Source organism: Coturnix japonica, chromosome 1 (genome assembly GCF_001577835.2).
Source record: "Coturnix japonica isolate 7356 chromosome 1, Coturnix japonica 2.1, whole genome shotgun sequence".
NCBI lineage: Eukaryota > Metazoa > Chordata > Aves > Galliformes > Phasianidae > Coturnix > Coturnix japonica.
In genome coordinates, this window is record NC_029516.1 from 98,152,773 (window position 1) to 98,170,859 (window position 18,087).

Sequence of the window (18,087 nt, forward strand, 5' to 3'; positions counted from 1 at the left end):
AATATATACAAAGTAGAAACATATTAAAAGTTGTATCAGTTTGGAATTTACAGATGATAAAATCCCCACTAATAAGATCACAAAACAACCAACTAGATCACTGTTAGGTGTTAATTAGAAATAATTACCTGACAAGAATCAATTCCTCCATGTAAATATCCAGCACAGACCATTGTAGGCAAGACTATGCCATCATAGACATAGACAGAATTACACAGAGATTGTTCTATTAAGGGTACCATGACATAATTCAACTCATTTGCTGTTTTACCTAGAATTGAAAAATGCATGGAAACACATAAACACAAAGACAATATTAGAATAAGCATCACATTACATTCCTATTACAAATTTCAGTGGCTAGTGCTACTCAAGACAAAATAAACTTATGAGAAATTCAGGGATGGACACTTAAGATGCATAGTCCGTAATGCAGAAAGTACCCTGACATTAGAACTCCTTTCCTAGGGGCTAGTTACTCTGCACTACTGTTAGTGTACTGTAAAACAAGATAATAAGGACCTGCCTACTACAAGCCCAGCCAACTATATTAGCCATGGTGCTATTAAAAGCACCTGAGTAAAGCAATGAATGAAAAAGTTCTCCTCAGTTTCGCGTTCCAGCAATAGGGGGCAGCAAATCCCAAATTCAGCAGCCCCAAACCTACACCAGATCACAACCTTCATGTAATCATAGAATCGTTTGAGATGGAAGGGACCCTTAAAGGTCACCTAGTGCAACCCCCATTCAATGACCAGGAATATGTACAGCTACATCAGGTTGCTCAGAGCCCCATCCAGCCTGAGTTTGAATGTCTTAAGGGATGAGGCATCCACCACCTCTCTGGGCAACCTGCGCCAGTGCCTCGCCACCCTGATTGTAAAAAATGTCTTCCTTATATCCAATCTAAATCTCCCCTCTTTTAGTCTGAAACCATTTCCCCTTGTCCTATCACAACAGACCCTGCTGAAGAGCCTGTCCCCTTCTTTCTTATATCCCCCCTTTAAATACTGAAAGGCTGCTCTCGGGTCTCCCCAGAGCCTTCTTTCCTCCAGGCTACCCAGAACCACCTCCTCTCAGCTTTCTGATACAGACATAAAACTTGTCTCCTTTCTCATTCTCAATTTCTACAAATCTATCTAGGCTGAAGAGGACTGGCCTGTGTAAAAGACCCAGACATGTCAGAGCCATGCTTACCTCCTTGGACCTCTGCTCCCCACCCAGATATCCAGCACTGCTGATTAGGGTGGAACATCATTCCTGGGTTAGGCAGACAAACTGGCCGTACATTATCTACAAAGCAAACACAGTGACAGTCTAACCCCAGATGTCCAGGCATAATGCAAAACAAGTGGATACAACATTACTTAGCATGACCAGCATTTGTTTTAAATGCATACTGTGCTTTTTTCTCCGTACTTTACCCTCTTTGCAGATAAGCAATGCTGTGCAATGCAGGCAGCTGTGAAAAGCTAAGCAATTCTCCTTCCTAGAGGGCTACTACTGCATTCTGACCTCTAAGTGAGGAAGGCTCAGAGTTAGTGTGTCTAGCTTGATTCAGCTGGCAACCTGGCTACCTACTACAGTTAACACCAGCACCTGTGACAGTAAAGAACGACAAAGAAGAAACTCTTCCAACAACTAGCTTCATCCTGTTTGCAAAACCCTGCTGAAAATAATCATTAATGCAAGTAGGATTCAATGTTTGTATACAAGAAAGGTGAAATAAAAGATTTCAGACAAACATTCTAGCAAGCAGTCAACCTCCCTACACTCAGCAGCAGAAGAGTCCCTCCAGATTACCTCTAGTAGGTTTAAGCTGATGCACTGAAATACAGGACTTGTAAGTATAGCACCTACACACACTCAGAACCTATATGTATGAAGTACTTTAAGTAATGTTTTATATTCCAGTTTCTATGGCTTGCTTACAAAGAAGCATGACTGCTTTTAAGAGCAGGATACATACCAGTAAAAGTCAGCGGTGTATCTAACTTCATAAGGGCAACGTCATTGTCTTTAGAATCTGTATCATAATTTGGATGGGAAATTATTTTTTGCACTCTGTATCCAGGCCTTGAGTGCATCTCGTTCTGGTTCAGAATCCCAGCATAAACGGTCCAGATGTAGTGGTCAGAAAATTGTCTATGGAAAATAAACAATTGTTAGAAGGTTTGCTTTGCTGGTAGAGAAACTCAGCTTACAGAACCACAGAATCACAGAATTGTAGAGGCTGGAAGGGACATCCAGAAATCATCAAATCCAGCCCCCTGCAAAGCAGGCCCCCTACCTCAGACTGTACAGGTAGGCATCCAGGCGGGTCTTGAATATCCACACCCTCCCTGGGAAGCCTCTTACAGTGCTCCATCACCCTTACTGTGAAGAAGTTCCTTTGCATATTGGTGTGGAACTATCTGTGCTCCAGTTTATGGCCATTTCCCCTTGTCCTGTCCCCACAGACTGCTGAAAAGAAGTTGGCCATGTCTCCTTGACTCCCACACTTAAGATACTTATAAACATTAATCAGATCCCCTCTGAGTTGCCTTTTCTCAAGGCTGAACAGGCCCAGTTAACTCAGGCTTTCCTTATAGGGAAGATTCTCCAGGTCCTTTATCATCTTTGTAGCCCATCACTGAACGCTCTCCAGGAGAACCCTGCCTTTTTTGTACTGGGGAGCCCAGAACTAGGTACAGTACTCAACCTTCAAAGAACTGTCTTAACTATTCGTGATCAATAACATATATGTATTTGGCTTCTACTTCTGAAGGCAAAAGCAAACAGTAATTCATGCCTTCCTTATTTTTGGCTAGCCTCACTTCATCAGTCAACTTCAGCAGCATGATTTTTACTGTAATGCAAATGTATTAACATGTCCAAAAAACCTGGGGAAAATCATTGCTCAGATACTTGTGTCCCTTACAAATAAAAAACAGTGAAATAGACAAATAATATAAAAGAGAGCTAATAAAATCAAAAACAAAAACTGACCACAAGGTTGTTTTTTTGTTTTTTCCCTGAAAGACAAAGTACAGGCCATCTAACTTCAGGAGAGCTTGACTCTAGTTTCATAAACATACAAAATTATTTGAAGTAAGTTAAGTAAGTATCACTGTCTATCCCCTTGCTCACTCAGCACAGCAAATTATAGCCTGAGACTGGAACACTGAAGCCTCTTTATTGATTTCAGCAACTGAGGGATCAAGGTGTTATTTCTGAAGTCTCGTATGTCAGTGTTATCACTCATGCGCTATCCAAAGCATGGAAGGGCAGCAGAAACCAGAATTAGCAAAAACATAATCTAGTAGAAGAATTTCTTTATCTTGAAAATGCAAGGAGGCTGTTTGGTTGTTTTCTGTTGTTTGGGTTTTTAACATGAGGCATACTCACTAGATGGAATTTAAGTAGCCTCTGTGCTCCAGAACAATTTCCACTTGCTCTGTAGAGAACTCTCCACACACGTTAAAACTCCCTTGGAACTGACAACCACTTTGCAAAAACCAAATTTAATCTGAATCTTAAAACCCAGCTACACCTTGGTCACCACTCCTAAAACTTTCGCATAGTCTGGAGCACACACTAGAAAACAGAGGAGGGATAAGATCTTCACATAGAACTAAATGCTAACATTCCTTTCTCAAGGTTAAGGACAAGGTTATTTTCCCTTGGCTGAGCCTCAAACTGTGATTCAACCAGCCGTTAAAATGTCTTTGCTTACTGGGTTTTCCCTCCAATAAAAGCGGCTGCCTTTAAGCACAAATACACTCAGCTGCCTTTAAAATTTCTGCTTTCAAGTTAAAAATTAACAAAATACCAGCTTTCCTTCTCGCTGATGCCTACACAAAGTGTTCCCTGGATGGCTATACATACATCTATGATTAATACCGGCTTAGACTTTACTACCCTGTGGCATAAAGACATGACGAAATAAAGGCACTCACCCCTCCACACAGTGGGCTGCTGTCACCAGCCACTCACGGGTGATGATGGAGCCTCCACAGACGTGTGTGTCCTGCACATGGAGGCTCACCTGCCACGGCCACTGCCCCAGTGCCGCCGTGCTGCCACCCACAATCCTGCTCATGACGGCTGTGCTTTTAGTGGGCAGGCCGCACTCTGAGGAGTCAGACATACACAGACATGCATCAGAGAGAATTGGTCTCAAGGGCAGTTTCTTCACCCCAGGCTTTACTATAGCTCCATAGAAAGTGAGCATGGACCACATCTGCCGTACTGTTGTGGGTTGATGCCACAGCCCAGCCATTGCTCTGTGGTGCTCAGACTCATGGGGACAGGGTGGACCATGGCTCCTGCAGCACAGGAAGCCTTCATGTTGCCCTCCCTCATTGGTGGTGCACAGTTCATCACTTCAGAAGTTAACTGTTAGAGAGTGGTTTTCACAACCCTGAATGCTGGCCTTTTGAGTGTCTTTGGTGAGCTGCACAGACACACACTACTGTGCAACAGGATAGGCAACACCCAGGGGTAACCTCACTATGGTGAGGAACAGTGATGACCACCTGATGGCCATGTTTCAGACAGTGCACTAAAGCCTTCCCTCTACACTGCATAGCAAGGACTGCAGACCTCACCATGAAGTAAGCTATTTAAAGAAACATGTAACAGTAAAGACAGAGCTAGGGACATAACATCCCCCCTTGTCTCCTCTTCCATTCTGCTCCTTGAAGTCTGATACGTGGGTACAGGATTTAATTGCGGTTTCCATTCATGCAGATTCAAAAGGATTTATGGATAGAGTGCTTCAAAGCATCAACAAGTAAAAGTCTGAGAAACATACACTTACCTATGCAGCGCAGAGAAACCACATTTCCTGATGCACAGTAATCACTGCAATAGAAATAGGAAAGAGCAAACAGGCTTTAGGACACCCAGCAAAGCAGATGGTGGGCTCATCCCGCCCGTTGCTTCCTACCCATTCCAGCTACATGCCCTGCCTTCATTCATGCTCATCTTCCTGCTGAGGCTTCCCTCCTTTCTTCACTCTCTCCAGCTACCCTAACAATACCCATCTGGCCTTCACCGTTTCTTGCATTCACCAAAACTGTCACGTGGAAGACCGCAGACCACAGTACAGCCAGGCAGCACAAAAGGCTTGTAAGCCTATTGAGGAGCAAGATAAAGAACAGCATAAGAGAAAGTTGAGTTGATTTATGAAATGGTCACAGAAGAACTTGAACAACAAGGGAGCAACACATTAACTTTTCAGGTAAAGCAATCTACAGGCTTGGGAATAAGAGGTTTCTGACTTGTTTAAAGCAGTTCTGACATGTCAACCTTCCAAAGCAGAGAGAAACAGGATAGAGCATCTACACTTAATAAAGAAGAGTGGAAAGATGGAGAAGTGACAGCTGTGTTTTTAAATACAGAGAAGAGCAGCTGCTGCAAGCAGACTGAAAACAAAGTCTCTTTCCTTTTATTGTTAGGCTACATCTCCTACAACAGCTAAAAAGACACCTAATAAAAAGAAATTAATTTGTATTAAGCAACAATACCTGCTTTGCAGCCTTTTGTACAAGTCTGTATTCCCCGCACTCGTGTTTAGCTTCATAAAGCTTTTATAGGTGGCTTCAGCTGCTACTCCTTGACTATAGTAATACGTATCTCTGTAAAACAGAAAGACTGTACTAAGAAAACCAGCAGTTTTGGTTTTCAAACAAATGACAATAAATTGTGCCAAGCCACAGCTTCTGACATGAGCAATTCTAAAATATTAATTTCTTTCTGTATGAAGCACAGAAAAAACCCAATGGTGCAGTACCAGTGCCAGAATCTGACTCTTAAATAAATCTTTCAAGTTCAGTTTCCCATTAGACAGTAGATTAAAATAATATTTTTAGTAGATTAAAATAACATTTTTATCTGGTACATATACACTGTACCAATCTTCAGTCTCATGAAACGGGGCATGATGAAGAGATGCCTTTGCATCACTACATACAAAACGAAATTCAAGTCTAGTAAATTCTAGCAGCCACATTTCTATGGGACAGCTGCAGGGCTGCTATATGCTGCTGTTCTGCAGGGCTTCCCAGCTGAGGAACAGCCCTACAACTTTGCTGCTGGGTTGACTTACTGTCTGGGAACTACTTCAGTCGTTGCTGGTTCAGAATTAATCTGACTGCTGCAGGCAACCTGTGCACATGCCAGATCTGCCTGGGCAATTAATTGCCTGCATTATGTGCACACTGGAAGACAGCATTTGCCAACCACATCAGAGGCAGGCAACATAAAGTATTCCATCTGCAGAATTCAGGCTACAGCGTTATGCATGGAGAACATGGACAGCATTCTTGCCATCAACATTTGCACTGATCTTCCACGCAAGCATTTGTAATTTGTGTCCTGAGGAGATCAAGGCTTTCCATGTAATACTAATGACAAATTTAGCCAGACTGGACATTACTGGGCAACCATAACAATCTGGTACCATGAAGCAAGTGTTGGAGGATTACTATGAGTGAATGTTTACATACAAGTGATGCCACAGAGTAACTACTGCATGCATGGTAGACACACACCACACCTGTCAGAGCAACCTTTCATTTTGATTCTGCAGCACCCATCATTGTTAAGCTAGATCCACTTGGGTTCACCCAAGCTAGATCCCTAACAGTTTTTTGTTCTTAAAAACTTCAGGATGGAAATATTAAGCTTTCCACGTATTTGCAAAGACTGACGAAGGTCAGACTTACACATTGTAGCCCATGTCTTGACATGCGATCTTTCCAAAATCATCAGTCCAGTCATCCTGACAAACAGGGTACCAGGTTTGGCTGATGGGTGAATAAACTTCAAGGATGAAGTTTGGTCCATAAAGTCTAACTGCCAGAAAAGGAAGAAAAGAACAAATCCCCAAAACATAAGAACACCACACATGCTATGTTACTGCTCCATTTAAAGCTTTTGCCACCCATAGCATTTGTATGTACAAACTGGTGCTAATTTAATCATGCCATCTATTCAAATTGTGAGTAAATATCAAGTAGACAGAAATATTAAAAAGATTTTGTTCCTTTGTGTAAGGTAATTTAAAAGTGCTAGAAATTTTAAGAGAAAGTTCTGCCATACAGCATTCCTCATTTCAGATTTTATTCTCAAAACTTTCATATTCTAACACTACAGAAGATTGCAATACTCAATTTTTCATCTTTTGCCTACACAACCATGTATTACATGTAAATAAAATATTATCTCATATAATCTATTTATGTTATATCTTAATATGCCAAATTTCTTCAGACAAGCTCTGTAGTGCAAAAAGGTAAAAAGAAGCAATCTTCTATGTCCCATTGTGTATTTATCTGCAAAAGAATTTAATGCAAAATAGTTCAAGTAAAAGAGCAGACTGAACAAGCTTCTCCAAAAACTCATTATTCAACTAAATGGAGAAGAAAAGCTGTTAGAATACATGCTAGTAACTGCTAACACTGTGTGAAGCATATACAAGAGTTCAGAAACTAGCACAACACAGGTGCTAGCATCAAAATGTCACACCTTTTAAATGTCACAGCTTTTAAATATTAAAACTCAAGCAAACTCAACTCTGAGTTGAGATCATTTTGCTTCAGCTTTTCAATCAACTGCAAACTGACTGAAGATCCAGATATAGGATTTGACGTATTCAAACATCCCAATCCATTTTGGAGATACAGCTGAGTCTAATCTGGCCCTATGGTAACTCGGAAAGCTTTTGATGAGGGATTTTGCTCAAGAACTCTTGCTGATGGCTGGAGGTCCCCTGCCTTGACTGCCAGTACTCACCACAACGGTTTTCATCCTCCCCATTTGGGCAGTCAGACACTCCATCACACCACTGTGAGGGAGAAATGCACACTCCTGAAGATCCACACTCTATTAAGGATCCAAGACAACGATTCTCAACTGCAAGGGGAGAGCAGCAAAGTCATCAGACTGAACATCAGCTTAGCCTCAAGCAATCACTGCCAGCTCTCACCTTCAGGAGCATGTCAGTTTGATAGAGCAAAGTACCAGCAAACTCTTAAACTCAGAGCTGGGAGGAAACCTTGCCTAACACAAACAAAGATTTATTGCTCTGTCCTTCACAGCACTTGTCAGATTAACTCATTGATGCAGTTGACTGAATTTTGTGCATTAACTCCCCCAAATAAACAAGCTCTACTAATATTTCTAAAAGTAGTCAACTTCACACCAACAAAGCAGAGAAGACAGAAGAAATTAATCACACCTTGTTGTTTTCAGTCCTGCTTAAAAGAAGACTACATTCACCCTGTATAAATCAGAGTGAGTAAAAAATAAATTTTAAAAAGCCTAAGAACACAAAGTGACTTCCTAATAATTTTAAATGAACTACCTTCTGTTTTCCTTTCCTTTCCCATACAGAACAGAGAGGCTCCCAACAACATAGTAAACGGTTCTTTAATTTTCTTTGAAAAATTATCCAATTGAAAGGGAAATTAAGTTATCACAACATAGACTTGGCTAAGCCGAACATAACTGCTGTAGCCCAGCTTCAGAGCTCAGTCATTCCGGTTGAAGATGACGTCCAAGTTCAACATGTCACCTGTGTTCCAGCTTATGGTGGTTACTTAGACTGGGCTCACACAACTTTATCACAAATCAAAAGCCTCACAAAAGCAAATAAACCTATGTGAATTAGTTCATCTTTAAGTACAGTCCCGTCTTACTGAAGTCAAATATGTCTTGATCATTTACCTTAACTCTGGCAGTGAAGGCATATGAATTTACTTCATCACCTTTCTAAATTCTAACTTGATTTAGCTTCAAGGGAAGAATACAGCTTCATTTCACTGTTGATATATAGTAGTAACTTCCCAAATTAAATGTAGTTTAGGACCAGTTGTCCAGTCACATGCCAGCTATCCACCAAAACACAAACCCTTGTAAGATGTCAAGCTGCTCTTTAGTAAAGGTACTACAAGGTAGAGTTGTACTGCCTCAGCTTTCCCCAGACAGACTTTAGCTTTCCAGAGAAGCCAGCTGCTCCAGAGGAGTCAAAAAGCTGATGACACTTGATGTCAAATATGTATTAACTTGACAAAATGAAAAGAAAGCAATAGAAGCACTATTAAAAAACAAACGCCTCACAATTAAGTCACTTTTTTTTTAAAAAGCCGCATTTGTTTATCTCTTATGAAACAGGTAACAAAGACTTTCTTGCCCTTAATTCAGCGTAAAATGAAAGACAAGAATCCATACTTCTAACTTCAGAAGTTTACTATGTCCTTTCTTCCAAAACAACATCAAAAAGAATAATGCTTACCAAAGTACCAGATGAAGAAAGCAGCAATTGCACAACCAATGACTACTAAAATGGATAATATAATTATTATGACTTTTTTTATACCTGAAATGAAAGTACAGATAAAAATGAGAAATTAGGTTCACAAATAAGGTAATTTCCAGCATGGTCACAAGTACTATGTACATTTCACTGAATTTAAAAACTGGTGATGTTTGCTCATCAAAACTTTTCTCTATTGCACCATCTTTCCTCCATATTGTTCAGGCTCCTGTTACAACAGCACCCCAGCCAGCCGTCACTTCCTCATTCATAGAGAGGAGGCAGCCCTCAGAGATTCCCTCAATACAGGAAAGGTGGAAAGACTACCTTTATTTCTTATCTCACTCTGGAAGACATTAAGTCTAATGTTGTAAGAAATGACAACAAATCTTACTTGATGAACACGTCCTGGATGAACTGGATGAAGGTGCTACTGGAATGCTTGACTGATGGGTTGAAACTCTTGGGATATAGGTTGGCACTGATGGAACATTTGTAGAAAAGTACTGTGGATATGGGTTAGCACCTACTTGTGGCCTGGCAGAATAGTAGTTTTCTGCATGGAAGCCATGATTTTCATAGTACGGTGGTGGATTCTAAATGATAATGTTATGAGGAAAGAAAGGAAAAAAAAAAAAAAGAAAAAGAAAAAAAAAAAANAAGAAGCAAGACTGCAATTAGAACAAAGTTAATTTGCGATGCCACCTTTGTGTAGAACTCTACTCTACTAGGTAATTCTGCTAAAGCAAGAGTCTACCATACCAATTTACATGGAGAAAGATTTACAGCATATACCTGATACCTCATTCTGCATAATAAAAATAGCAACAGAATGAGCCATGAAGGCATATTAAAAGATCAGTTTTCTGATCCAAAATAATTCAACCTAAAAAGGATTCTTAAACCCAGCCTACCAGGTAGCTTCACTAGTCATTTTGATGGAACATCAGTACAAATAAGCAGCAAGGTTCAGGCGATACCGTCATCAAAAGAAACGCTTACGACTAACAGCCTGTATGTACTCAGTTGTCCAGATTTAGGAAAAAGGCTTACTTGCCATTTTGTTCCATGACAATGCAAGGCACACCTGAGCTATTTCCAAAACACCCCAGCCTACAACAGGCTGCAATATTTTTATCTTGCAAGAGATTCCAGAAATAAATATTTTGTTCACTTACTACAGTAGAGGTCATCTTTCCTTTGTCAGCAGTACTGAAACAATTCAAGTGTTTGGACGTAAAGACTGAACCTATTAAAAAAAAAAAAAAAAAAGGAAAAAAAAAAGAGAGAAGTGATCAAGATGGAAATGATGACAACCAAAAAGTTTTGTCCATATCTCTCATCAGTTAATTCTTTAGAAAAATGCCAAACTGGGGGGAAAAAACACGGAAGTCTTTTGAGAGGGAGTGTAAATGAAGGTACAGCCTGAAACTGGATCTCAATAGCCTCTCAATACAACCCAGGGGATCACACAGTGCCAATCATTCATTCACAGAAGAACCATGCAAGCCCAGGGGATGGCAATGGCGCCCACTCCTGCTACAGGAGTGGCAGTGTCCAGCAGCCTGGCAGCCTCCACCCGCTGCCAGCACCCAGCTGCTCCTCCTGCCTCTCTCAGCACTTACTCATGTATCACCAAAACTCAAGACACGGAAACAAGAATGCAAACAAAGCATCAGGAAAAACAAATGCAATTGTCTTGTTTAACAACGCTACATCCGGTAGCCCTGCAAGCCACACCATTTTCATTCTTCTGTGTTGGCTGTGTGCTGTGGCCACCACACCAAAAACGGGGAAAGAAACATAGCAGGGAAACACAACAAGCCAAACCAATGCAAATGTTAGAGCTGCAGCCAGTGTTTCAAGCATATAGCAGTTCATTTTAAAGTTAAACATTAACGCTAGGTAAAACCAACAATTATCAGATACACAAGACATGCAACAATGTTTGCTGCCATATTTCTAACACATGCGGTTACACACCACCAGAAGTAATCATTTTAATAAATGATTAGATCTACAGAGACTTCTCATAATGTTACTGTACATGAGGAAAAGCAGATAAAGTGGCTCAGTCACATGCTCAGCAATATATCGCTTCAGCTTTCCAGAGCAAGTGCTCTGCATGGGCACAGAATCACGGCCCAGGTTGAAGGTCACTGCTGCAGACAGCAGTTGCATAAAGACACAGCATAAGTCAGCCTGAGGCAAGAAATTCTTTTAAAGCCTGTACCTAGATCATCACCTCACTCAGAACCGAACCATAAACACCTCTGAAGTGGATTTCAAGAACAGCTTAGCACCAAAGAGCATGCCAATATTAGTACTATAAAGAAGGAATAAATAAAATAGCAATCTGTTAAATTCTTGTTTGCATGGCAGACAAGAGAAAACAAGTCTTATTCCTACTTACAGTAAGTAGCTCATCAAAACTGGTGACTAAGTCTGCATGACTTCTGTTTTATGTTGCATCCTTTCTTGGTCACTTCTTCATAGCAGAGTTGAGTAAACTTAGTTCTGCCCAAACTTATCAAACAAGTAACACTTTGCAGGAAGATATTGCTGTTCCTTGTTGTCTGGAAAAGGAGAGGGGGAAAAAAGGTACAGAAGTTTAGTGAGAACAGACAGCAGAGAATATTATGTGATTTTGAGGCAAGACAACAAGAATCACAATTTAAAAACAAAGAACAAAAAACCACCTCCAAATATTTTCTGCAGAACAATTTGAAATTCTTTTGCCAATTGGCAGGTGAAAGGATTCCTCACTCTTTTTGTGCTGTTTTTTTAATAACTAAGCAACAGGGATATTTTTTTCTTATCTCGACTACAACTACCACTCCCAGCTCAGTTCTTGTGAATCTGTTTCCCATGCAACAGATTATTAACAGCATTTTGATTATAGCAGTACTGAACATAGGCAAGATGAGACATTGCCATATAAATATTTCCTTAAAATTATTTTCCAGGATGTTGAAAAGGGATTAAAGTGAAACCACTGGACTCCTATTATACTGTGCACATTTCAAAGCCAAAAAAAAAAAAAACCCAAGCCAGTGGGTAACATTAAATAACTACACATAACTACACAATCTAGTCTTAAACATGGATCGCTGAGGTACTTCAGCATATTTTACAAATAACCAAAGGTACTGCAATAGATTCACAGATAAGGAAGCTGGGCCATGGAAGAACAAACTGACCTGTCAGATAGTCCCTGTCCCAACAATGACAAAGCTAGAAGGGATGGGCGTGTTATCTCAGTCCAGTAGAACCATAGAATCACCAAGGTTGGAAAAGACCTAAAAGATCATCCAGTCCAACCGTTCACCCAGCTCACTACAATCTCCCTTCAGGAAGTTATAGAGAGCTATAAGGTCTCCCTTGAGTCTCCTCTTCTCCAGGCTGGACATTCCCGGCTCTTTCAGCCTCTCCTCATAAGGCCTGTGCTCCAGACCCCTCACCAGCTTTTTGCCCTCCTCTGAACACGTTCCAGGGCCTTGATGTCTTTCTTGCAGTGAGGGGCCCAAAACTGGACACACTACTTTAGCCTTACACATGATATTTAAATACATTCCACATAAGAAGTGTTATAAACCTGTGCTGATGATGCAAAGTTTAGTCAGAATACAGAACTATCTTTCCCTTACCCTTCTGGACACTGCTCCAAACATGCGACAAGCTATAATTACTGGGTACCTTTGAAGAAACCTCAGAAGTCCTTCAAGGTGAGAAAGGATGGGGGAGTTCAAGTGTACTGGGGTTCTTATGAAAGCAAACAGAGATGGAGCTCATCTCTGCAGCAGCTTGAAAGAACAAGAGACAGGGCACAGAGGAGCAAAGCCTTGAACAACAGGCAGGGTCCACTGAGGCAGAGCCTTGCAGGTCAACTTTCCATGCAACACCTTCCAACTTTGGGAAAAGTACAGCTCAGTTTGTTACAACATTGTACAGAATGAGCATTTAGACACCTGTATCACAGAAGTTCCAAAAACCAAGCTAGCTTTTCCTTCAGAACTCTGAAAGTACAGAAAAAAATGCTATAATTTCTAATAATAGACAATAATACATACAAAATGTACAACCATCATTGACATAGCATACTGATGAATACACTGAAGCACACTGTCTCACAGCAGGCAGCTATTACTCAAAATATCACAGTCTCTTTTCACATATGCCTTAGGAGCATTATCATTATATTTCTGTCATGGGCCAGTAGGGTTGAAATACACATATATTGGGGTTTTTTTCTAATAAAAGATGTCAGGATGGAAGAAAAATTGAAAAGATTAGATTCACCCAAGACAAATTCAATCCATTACTTTTTTAGAAAAGTTTTTCAGTGAATTTATTCAAATCAACTCCACATATATAAAACAAAGTTACTATTTGATAGGTTTTTCTCGCAATAACTGAAAATGTTGTTTCCTTATTGCACATCATGTTCTAACTGTTAATTAGGAGCAGCACCATGCTCCAGAGGTGCAGTGCTCAACAAACACCGTCAACCAACTTAGTTTCTGCAAGCTTTCATAAAGAGATAGCTATAAATTGTTTCCATGCTTGGACAAGTATGTTGACAGCATGGAATGACACCTTAAAGCACCCTAATACAACTCCATGAACAATAGAATCATTAAGGTAGGATAAGACCTCTAAGATCTCATCTAGTCCAAATGTCAAATCCAGAAAAATCAGCCGCCAAAGCCAGAGATATATTGGCAACAGTACATCACCTACACTTCTGTGTTATTTAACTGCATATTTAATGCCATTTTCTGAACAAGAAATGTTTGCCTAGCTCTACCACAGGTACCACCAACTGAAAAACAAACAAAAATCAAGCAACAAAATCAAGAACTCATTCTTGATAGCTATACATGCATTAGAGCAAATGCATGCAAACAAAGAAAAAGGGAGAAGAAAAACAAAAACGCAACGCATAGAGGAAAGATTATCTTTTAAGAGAAGGAAGCATGACAGCATCCAAATGATCCATATAAAGCAGTGACTAACACTGATACCAAGTCATAAGCAATAAACACTCGTCCTCATTATCCAGATAAAGAAATACAGTGTACCCATTAAGGTGGCAATGGAGTAATCCCAGCGCAAAGCTCAACCTTAACTTGAACAAGTCAACATGTTATGCCTTTTATTGACAATGTTACAAATGAGGCATACTGTTATATGTTTATAACCAACCACTTTACGTCATCCAAGAAGTTTCAGTGGATCCAGCAAGCCAACAGTAACAGTAAGGGGTAGGGAAAACACAAGCAGAGAAGGACAATTCTAAGTTTACTTACAAGATCTTTCTACACACTGTGCAGTTTCTACCTTTGCTTCCTGGACAGGAAAAAAAGAAACAGAGTCATCCAGACACCACACTCAGACATAAGGTCAGATTTTGAGTGGTGCTGAGTGGAGACCAGAGAGACTCAGTGATCCTTGTGGGTCCCTTCCAACACAAGGTGTTCAGTGATACTATGGCCCAGCGCAGAACTATGTGAGACCATGCAAATATTTACATGAAAGTCTCTTTGCCACAATTGAACCTCGACATTCCTATGTTTCTTAAGAAATAATTTTGGAGCTATTCCAGATTAGCTCCTAAAAATATCATTAAACCATAGAACTGCTTATCAACAGGTGTTTAAAAACAGTACTTCTTGATAAGCACTACCAGGAACTAAAATAAAGTCCCCAGTACAACAGTATTCCCAAGGTCAGAAAACTGAGATTCATTTCACTCATACAAGATACAGCTCAGAGCATAGCAGCCTCATTCTAAGCAGTTATGGGATGCAGCACTCATACTGTGAGCAATGCCCTGAAAAAGTGTTATCATGAAACTGCCTATTACAAACACATAGATGGTTATATATAGGAAATAAAAAAATAAAAGTCAGGAATGGTGGGGTGGGAAAAGAAGCAGAAAAGGTGTTGTCTAACTGAGTGACAGAAGAGTTATAACCCTATAAAAAGGGAGCTAGGAGATATGGTTCAGGGGTTTTCTGCAGGTATGGTAAAGGGAGGATGGTTGGACTACATGATCTTATAGGTCCTTTCAAAGCTTGTGAGTCCTTGATTCTATGAAAAAGCTGTTTCCAAAACAAAAGACGGGAAGAGTCTAAACAACCAGATTTGCTGGGGTGGTGGAGTTTGGTCAGTTATTAGCAGTAGCTGAGATTATTACCCACAGCACCCAGAACCTCACACACACAAATCACTTCTCTGCTAACGGATGCAGCAACTGTCTGCCTGGCATTTGGATGCATTTTTCCCCAGTACTATGGGCTGCCCAGATAGCCTGTGGGGGTTTCCTTCTCTGGAGACATTCAAAAGCCACCTGTATGCATTCCTGTGTGGTCCAATCAAGGTGCTCCCATTCTGGTAGGGGATTGGATTAGATGATCTTTTGAAGTTCCTTCCAATCCCTGACATCCTGTGATTCTGCCCACTTTCCTCCATAGAGGAACAAACAACCTCAACTTCTGATAGCACAATGCACATCTCAGTCTGCAGCAATGAGACTTTGCTGGGAGTTCAGGGCTGGGGAAACTTGCAAAAACACTTGTTTGCTGTATCCAAGTTGCAAACGAATGAGCTTGCAGACATAGTCATGCTGCAGAAAAATAAATGAAAAGTAGCAACACTAACAAAACTGACAGGTGTTTGTCCTGGTCAGCAGCTTTCCATCTGTGGACTCGGCTCCTGAGAAGCTGTGAACCAAGGGGTCTGTAGCAGAAGAAAGAACTGTATAGGCTGGAAGAGACTTTCTGGAGAGCACTGAGTCCAAACCCCTGCTAAAGGAGGTTCCCTGCAGTAGGTTGCACAGGAAAGTGTCCAGACAAGTCTTGAATATCTCCAGAGAAGGAGACTCCACTGGCTCTCCAGGCAGCCTGTTCCAGTGCTCTGTTACCGTCAGAGGAAGAAAAGGCAGCTCCTGCCAGGGGGTTGGATTCACCACACTGAGGCCCTCATTGCCAAAGACTGTTTTAAGGATGCATGTGCCCACAACATGGGACAAGCACTGATGCAGCAGCACAGCTACAGCTGAGTAGCAGCACCTAAACTTTGTCCATTTCATTGACCAATGCCCCAAACAGTGCCTGTCTCCCTGCTCGCATTCTGCTGCCTCACTTGACACAACCTAGTCCCAGTAGGCGAAGCAGCTTCCTCTGGCTCTTTGTAATGCGCTGAAGGCATGAGTGTAACTTTACTCAGGGCAAACGGGGACACCTAGGACAAGGGCTCAGTGTGAGAGCAGTCTGTCAAGTTCACCGACCCACACTCAGCCCTGCAAACCCGTGGTGAAACCTGAGGTGTAGGGAGGTGTGAGCTTCAATGGGACCGCAGGAAGGAGTGTGCAGGGGGGTGAGCGCAGCACTCCAAGCTCTGGCCTGGAAGCCTCAGTGATACAAAATCACTGAATGGTTTGGGTTGGAAGGGGCCTCAAAGCCCACCCACCCCAACCCCTGCCATGAGCAGGGCTGCCCCCCACCAGCTCAGGCTGACCAGGGCCCCATCCAACTTGGCCGTAAGCACCTTCAGGGATGGGGCACCACAGCTTCTATGGGCAGCTGTGCCAGCACCCCACCACCCTCTGGGAAAGAATTTCTGCCTAACATCTAAAAATATTATATGATTCCCGCAGGAAGGCACTCAACCAACAGACAACCATCCAAAAGTTGACCAGATGAACTATGACACCAGTAGCCAGAAACTGGCACTTTTGAAAGAAACCACAGAGCAACAACACAACCAAGAGGTCCCGGAACTTGACGCTGCTTTGGTTCATCCTGCATAGGAGCGACAATACGCTCCGACACCTCGGAACAGCCGCCTTATCTCGCCTTGCGGCATATCCTTCCTTGGAAGACATCGCTGCCCCTCACCCCGGCTCCGGCCCATCCCGGTCCGGCGAAGCCCCGGCACAACGGGGATGTCACGCCGGGGCATTCCGCACCCCAAAAGCCAAGCCCCGGCTGAAGCCCCCCCCCAGCCGTACAGCTCCGCGAACGGGGAGCGCCGTGCTTACCTGGAGCGCCGTGCTTACCTGGAGCGCAACGAAGAGCAAACGCGGCACAGCGGACCGGCAGTAGCGGAGGGTCGGGGAGGAGCCAGGAGGCGGGGGAGCGGCTGAAAGGGGCCGGGCAACGAATCCACCTGAGGGCACCTGTCCACCCCCTCCTCCGGCCAGGCAGCGGGCCCCCAGCCTTTTTCCCGTCCCCTCTTCCTCCTCCTTCTCCTTCCTTGTCCTTATGCAAAGCAAACGCGCCGCGGGGAAGAGAGCAATGAGAGCTATCGGCCCTTCCCTGAAGGGAGGTGATAACGAGTGCTCCTATCATGCTGGGGCTGGAGAAATAATTTCCTTTTTCCTTTTTAATAGCAACATAATAAAAGGGTGCTTTTAAAGATGCCTGTAGTCTCAGTAGTCACATTACTCTGGCGGCTCGGGGTTACTCTCCTTTGAAGCAGATCTACAAATAAGTTGGGTTATTTCTGCCAAAACAGCTCAATCATGAAATAAAAGATCACTTATGTCCAAAGACCTCAGAGCATGACTAGGAAAGTCCATAGGAAAATGAAGAACATACAACAATGCATCCAGATTACCTCCAGCGTAGCTCTATGCTGTGTCAGCATCTCTGTAGAGAGACTACAGAGAAGGGAGCGGACCAAAGTCAGGCATGAGAAATGTTAGGGTTGTATGTATGTTTTCAGATGCCTATCAAGGAATGACATCAGGTGGAGCAAGAAGCCAGGATGATACCTTCAGT

At 42.1% G+C, this 18,087-nt stretch overlaps 1 protein-coding gene across 2 annotated transcripts in view; it reads right to left on the reverse strand.

Moving 5' to 3' along the window:
* Window positions 1-18,087, reverse strand: part of TMPRSS2 (transmembrane serine protease 2) — a 33,449-nt gene that overhangs the window by 1,053 nt on the left and 14,309 nt on the right. The window contains exons 1-13 of one of the 2 annotated variants that reach the window (XM_015882901.2): window positions 17,364-17,458; window positions 11,715-11,877; window positions 10,480-10,550; window positions 9,696-9,897; window positions 9,281-9,364; window positions 7,780-7,899; window positions 6,711-6,840; window positions 5,511-5,621; window positions 4,802-4,845; window positions 3,939-4,113; window positions 1,970-2,145; window positions 1,198-1,293; window positions 129-271 (exon numbers count right to left, since the gene is read on the reverse strand). In XM_015882901.2, coding sequence (XP_015738387.1) covers window positions 129-271; window positions 1,198-1,293; window positions 1,970-2,145; window positions 3,939-4,113; window positions 4,802-4,845; window positions 5,511-5,621; window positions 6,711-6,840; window positions 7,780-7,899; window positions 9,281-9,364; window positions 9,696-9,897; window positions 10,480-10,494 — 1,296 coding nt within the window. In that variant the 5' untranslated portion in view covers window positions 10,495-10,550; window positions 11,715-11,877; window positions 17,364-17,458. Of the gene's footprint in view, window positions 1-128; window positions 272-1,197; window positions 1,294-1,969; window positions 2,146-3,938; window positions 4,114-4,801; window positions 4,846-5,510; window positions 5,622-6,710; window positions 6,841-7,779; window positions 7,900-9,280; window positions 9,365-9,695; window positions 9,898-10,479; window positions 10,551-11,714; window positions 11,878-17,363; window positions 17,459-18,087 lie in introns of those variants that run through there. The other variant, XM_015882911.2, reaches the window with a different exon arrangement.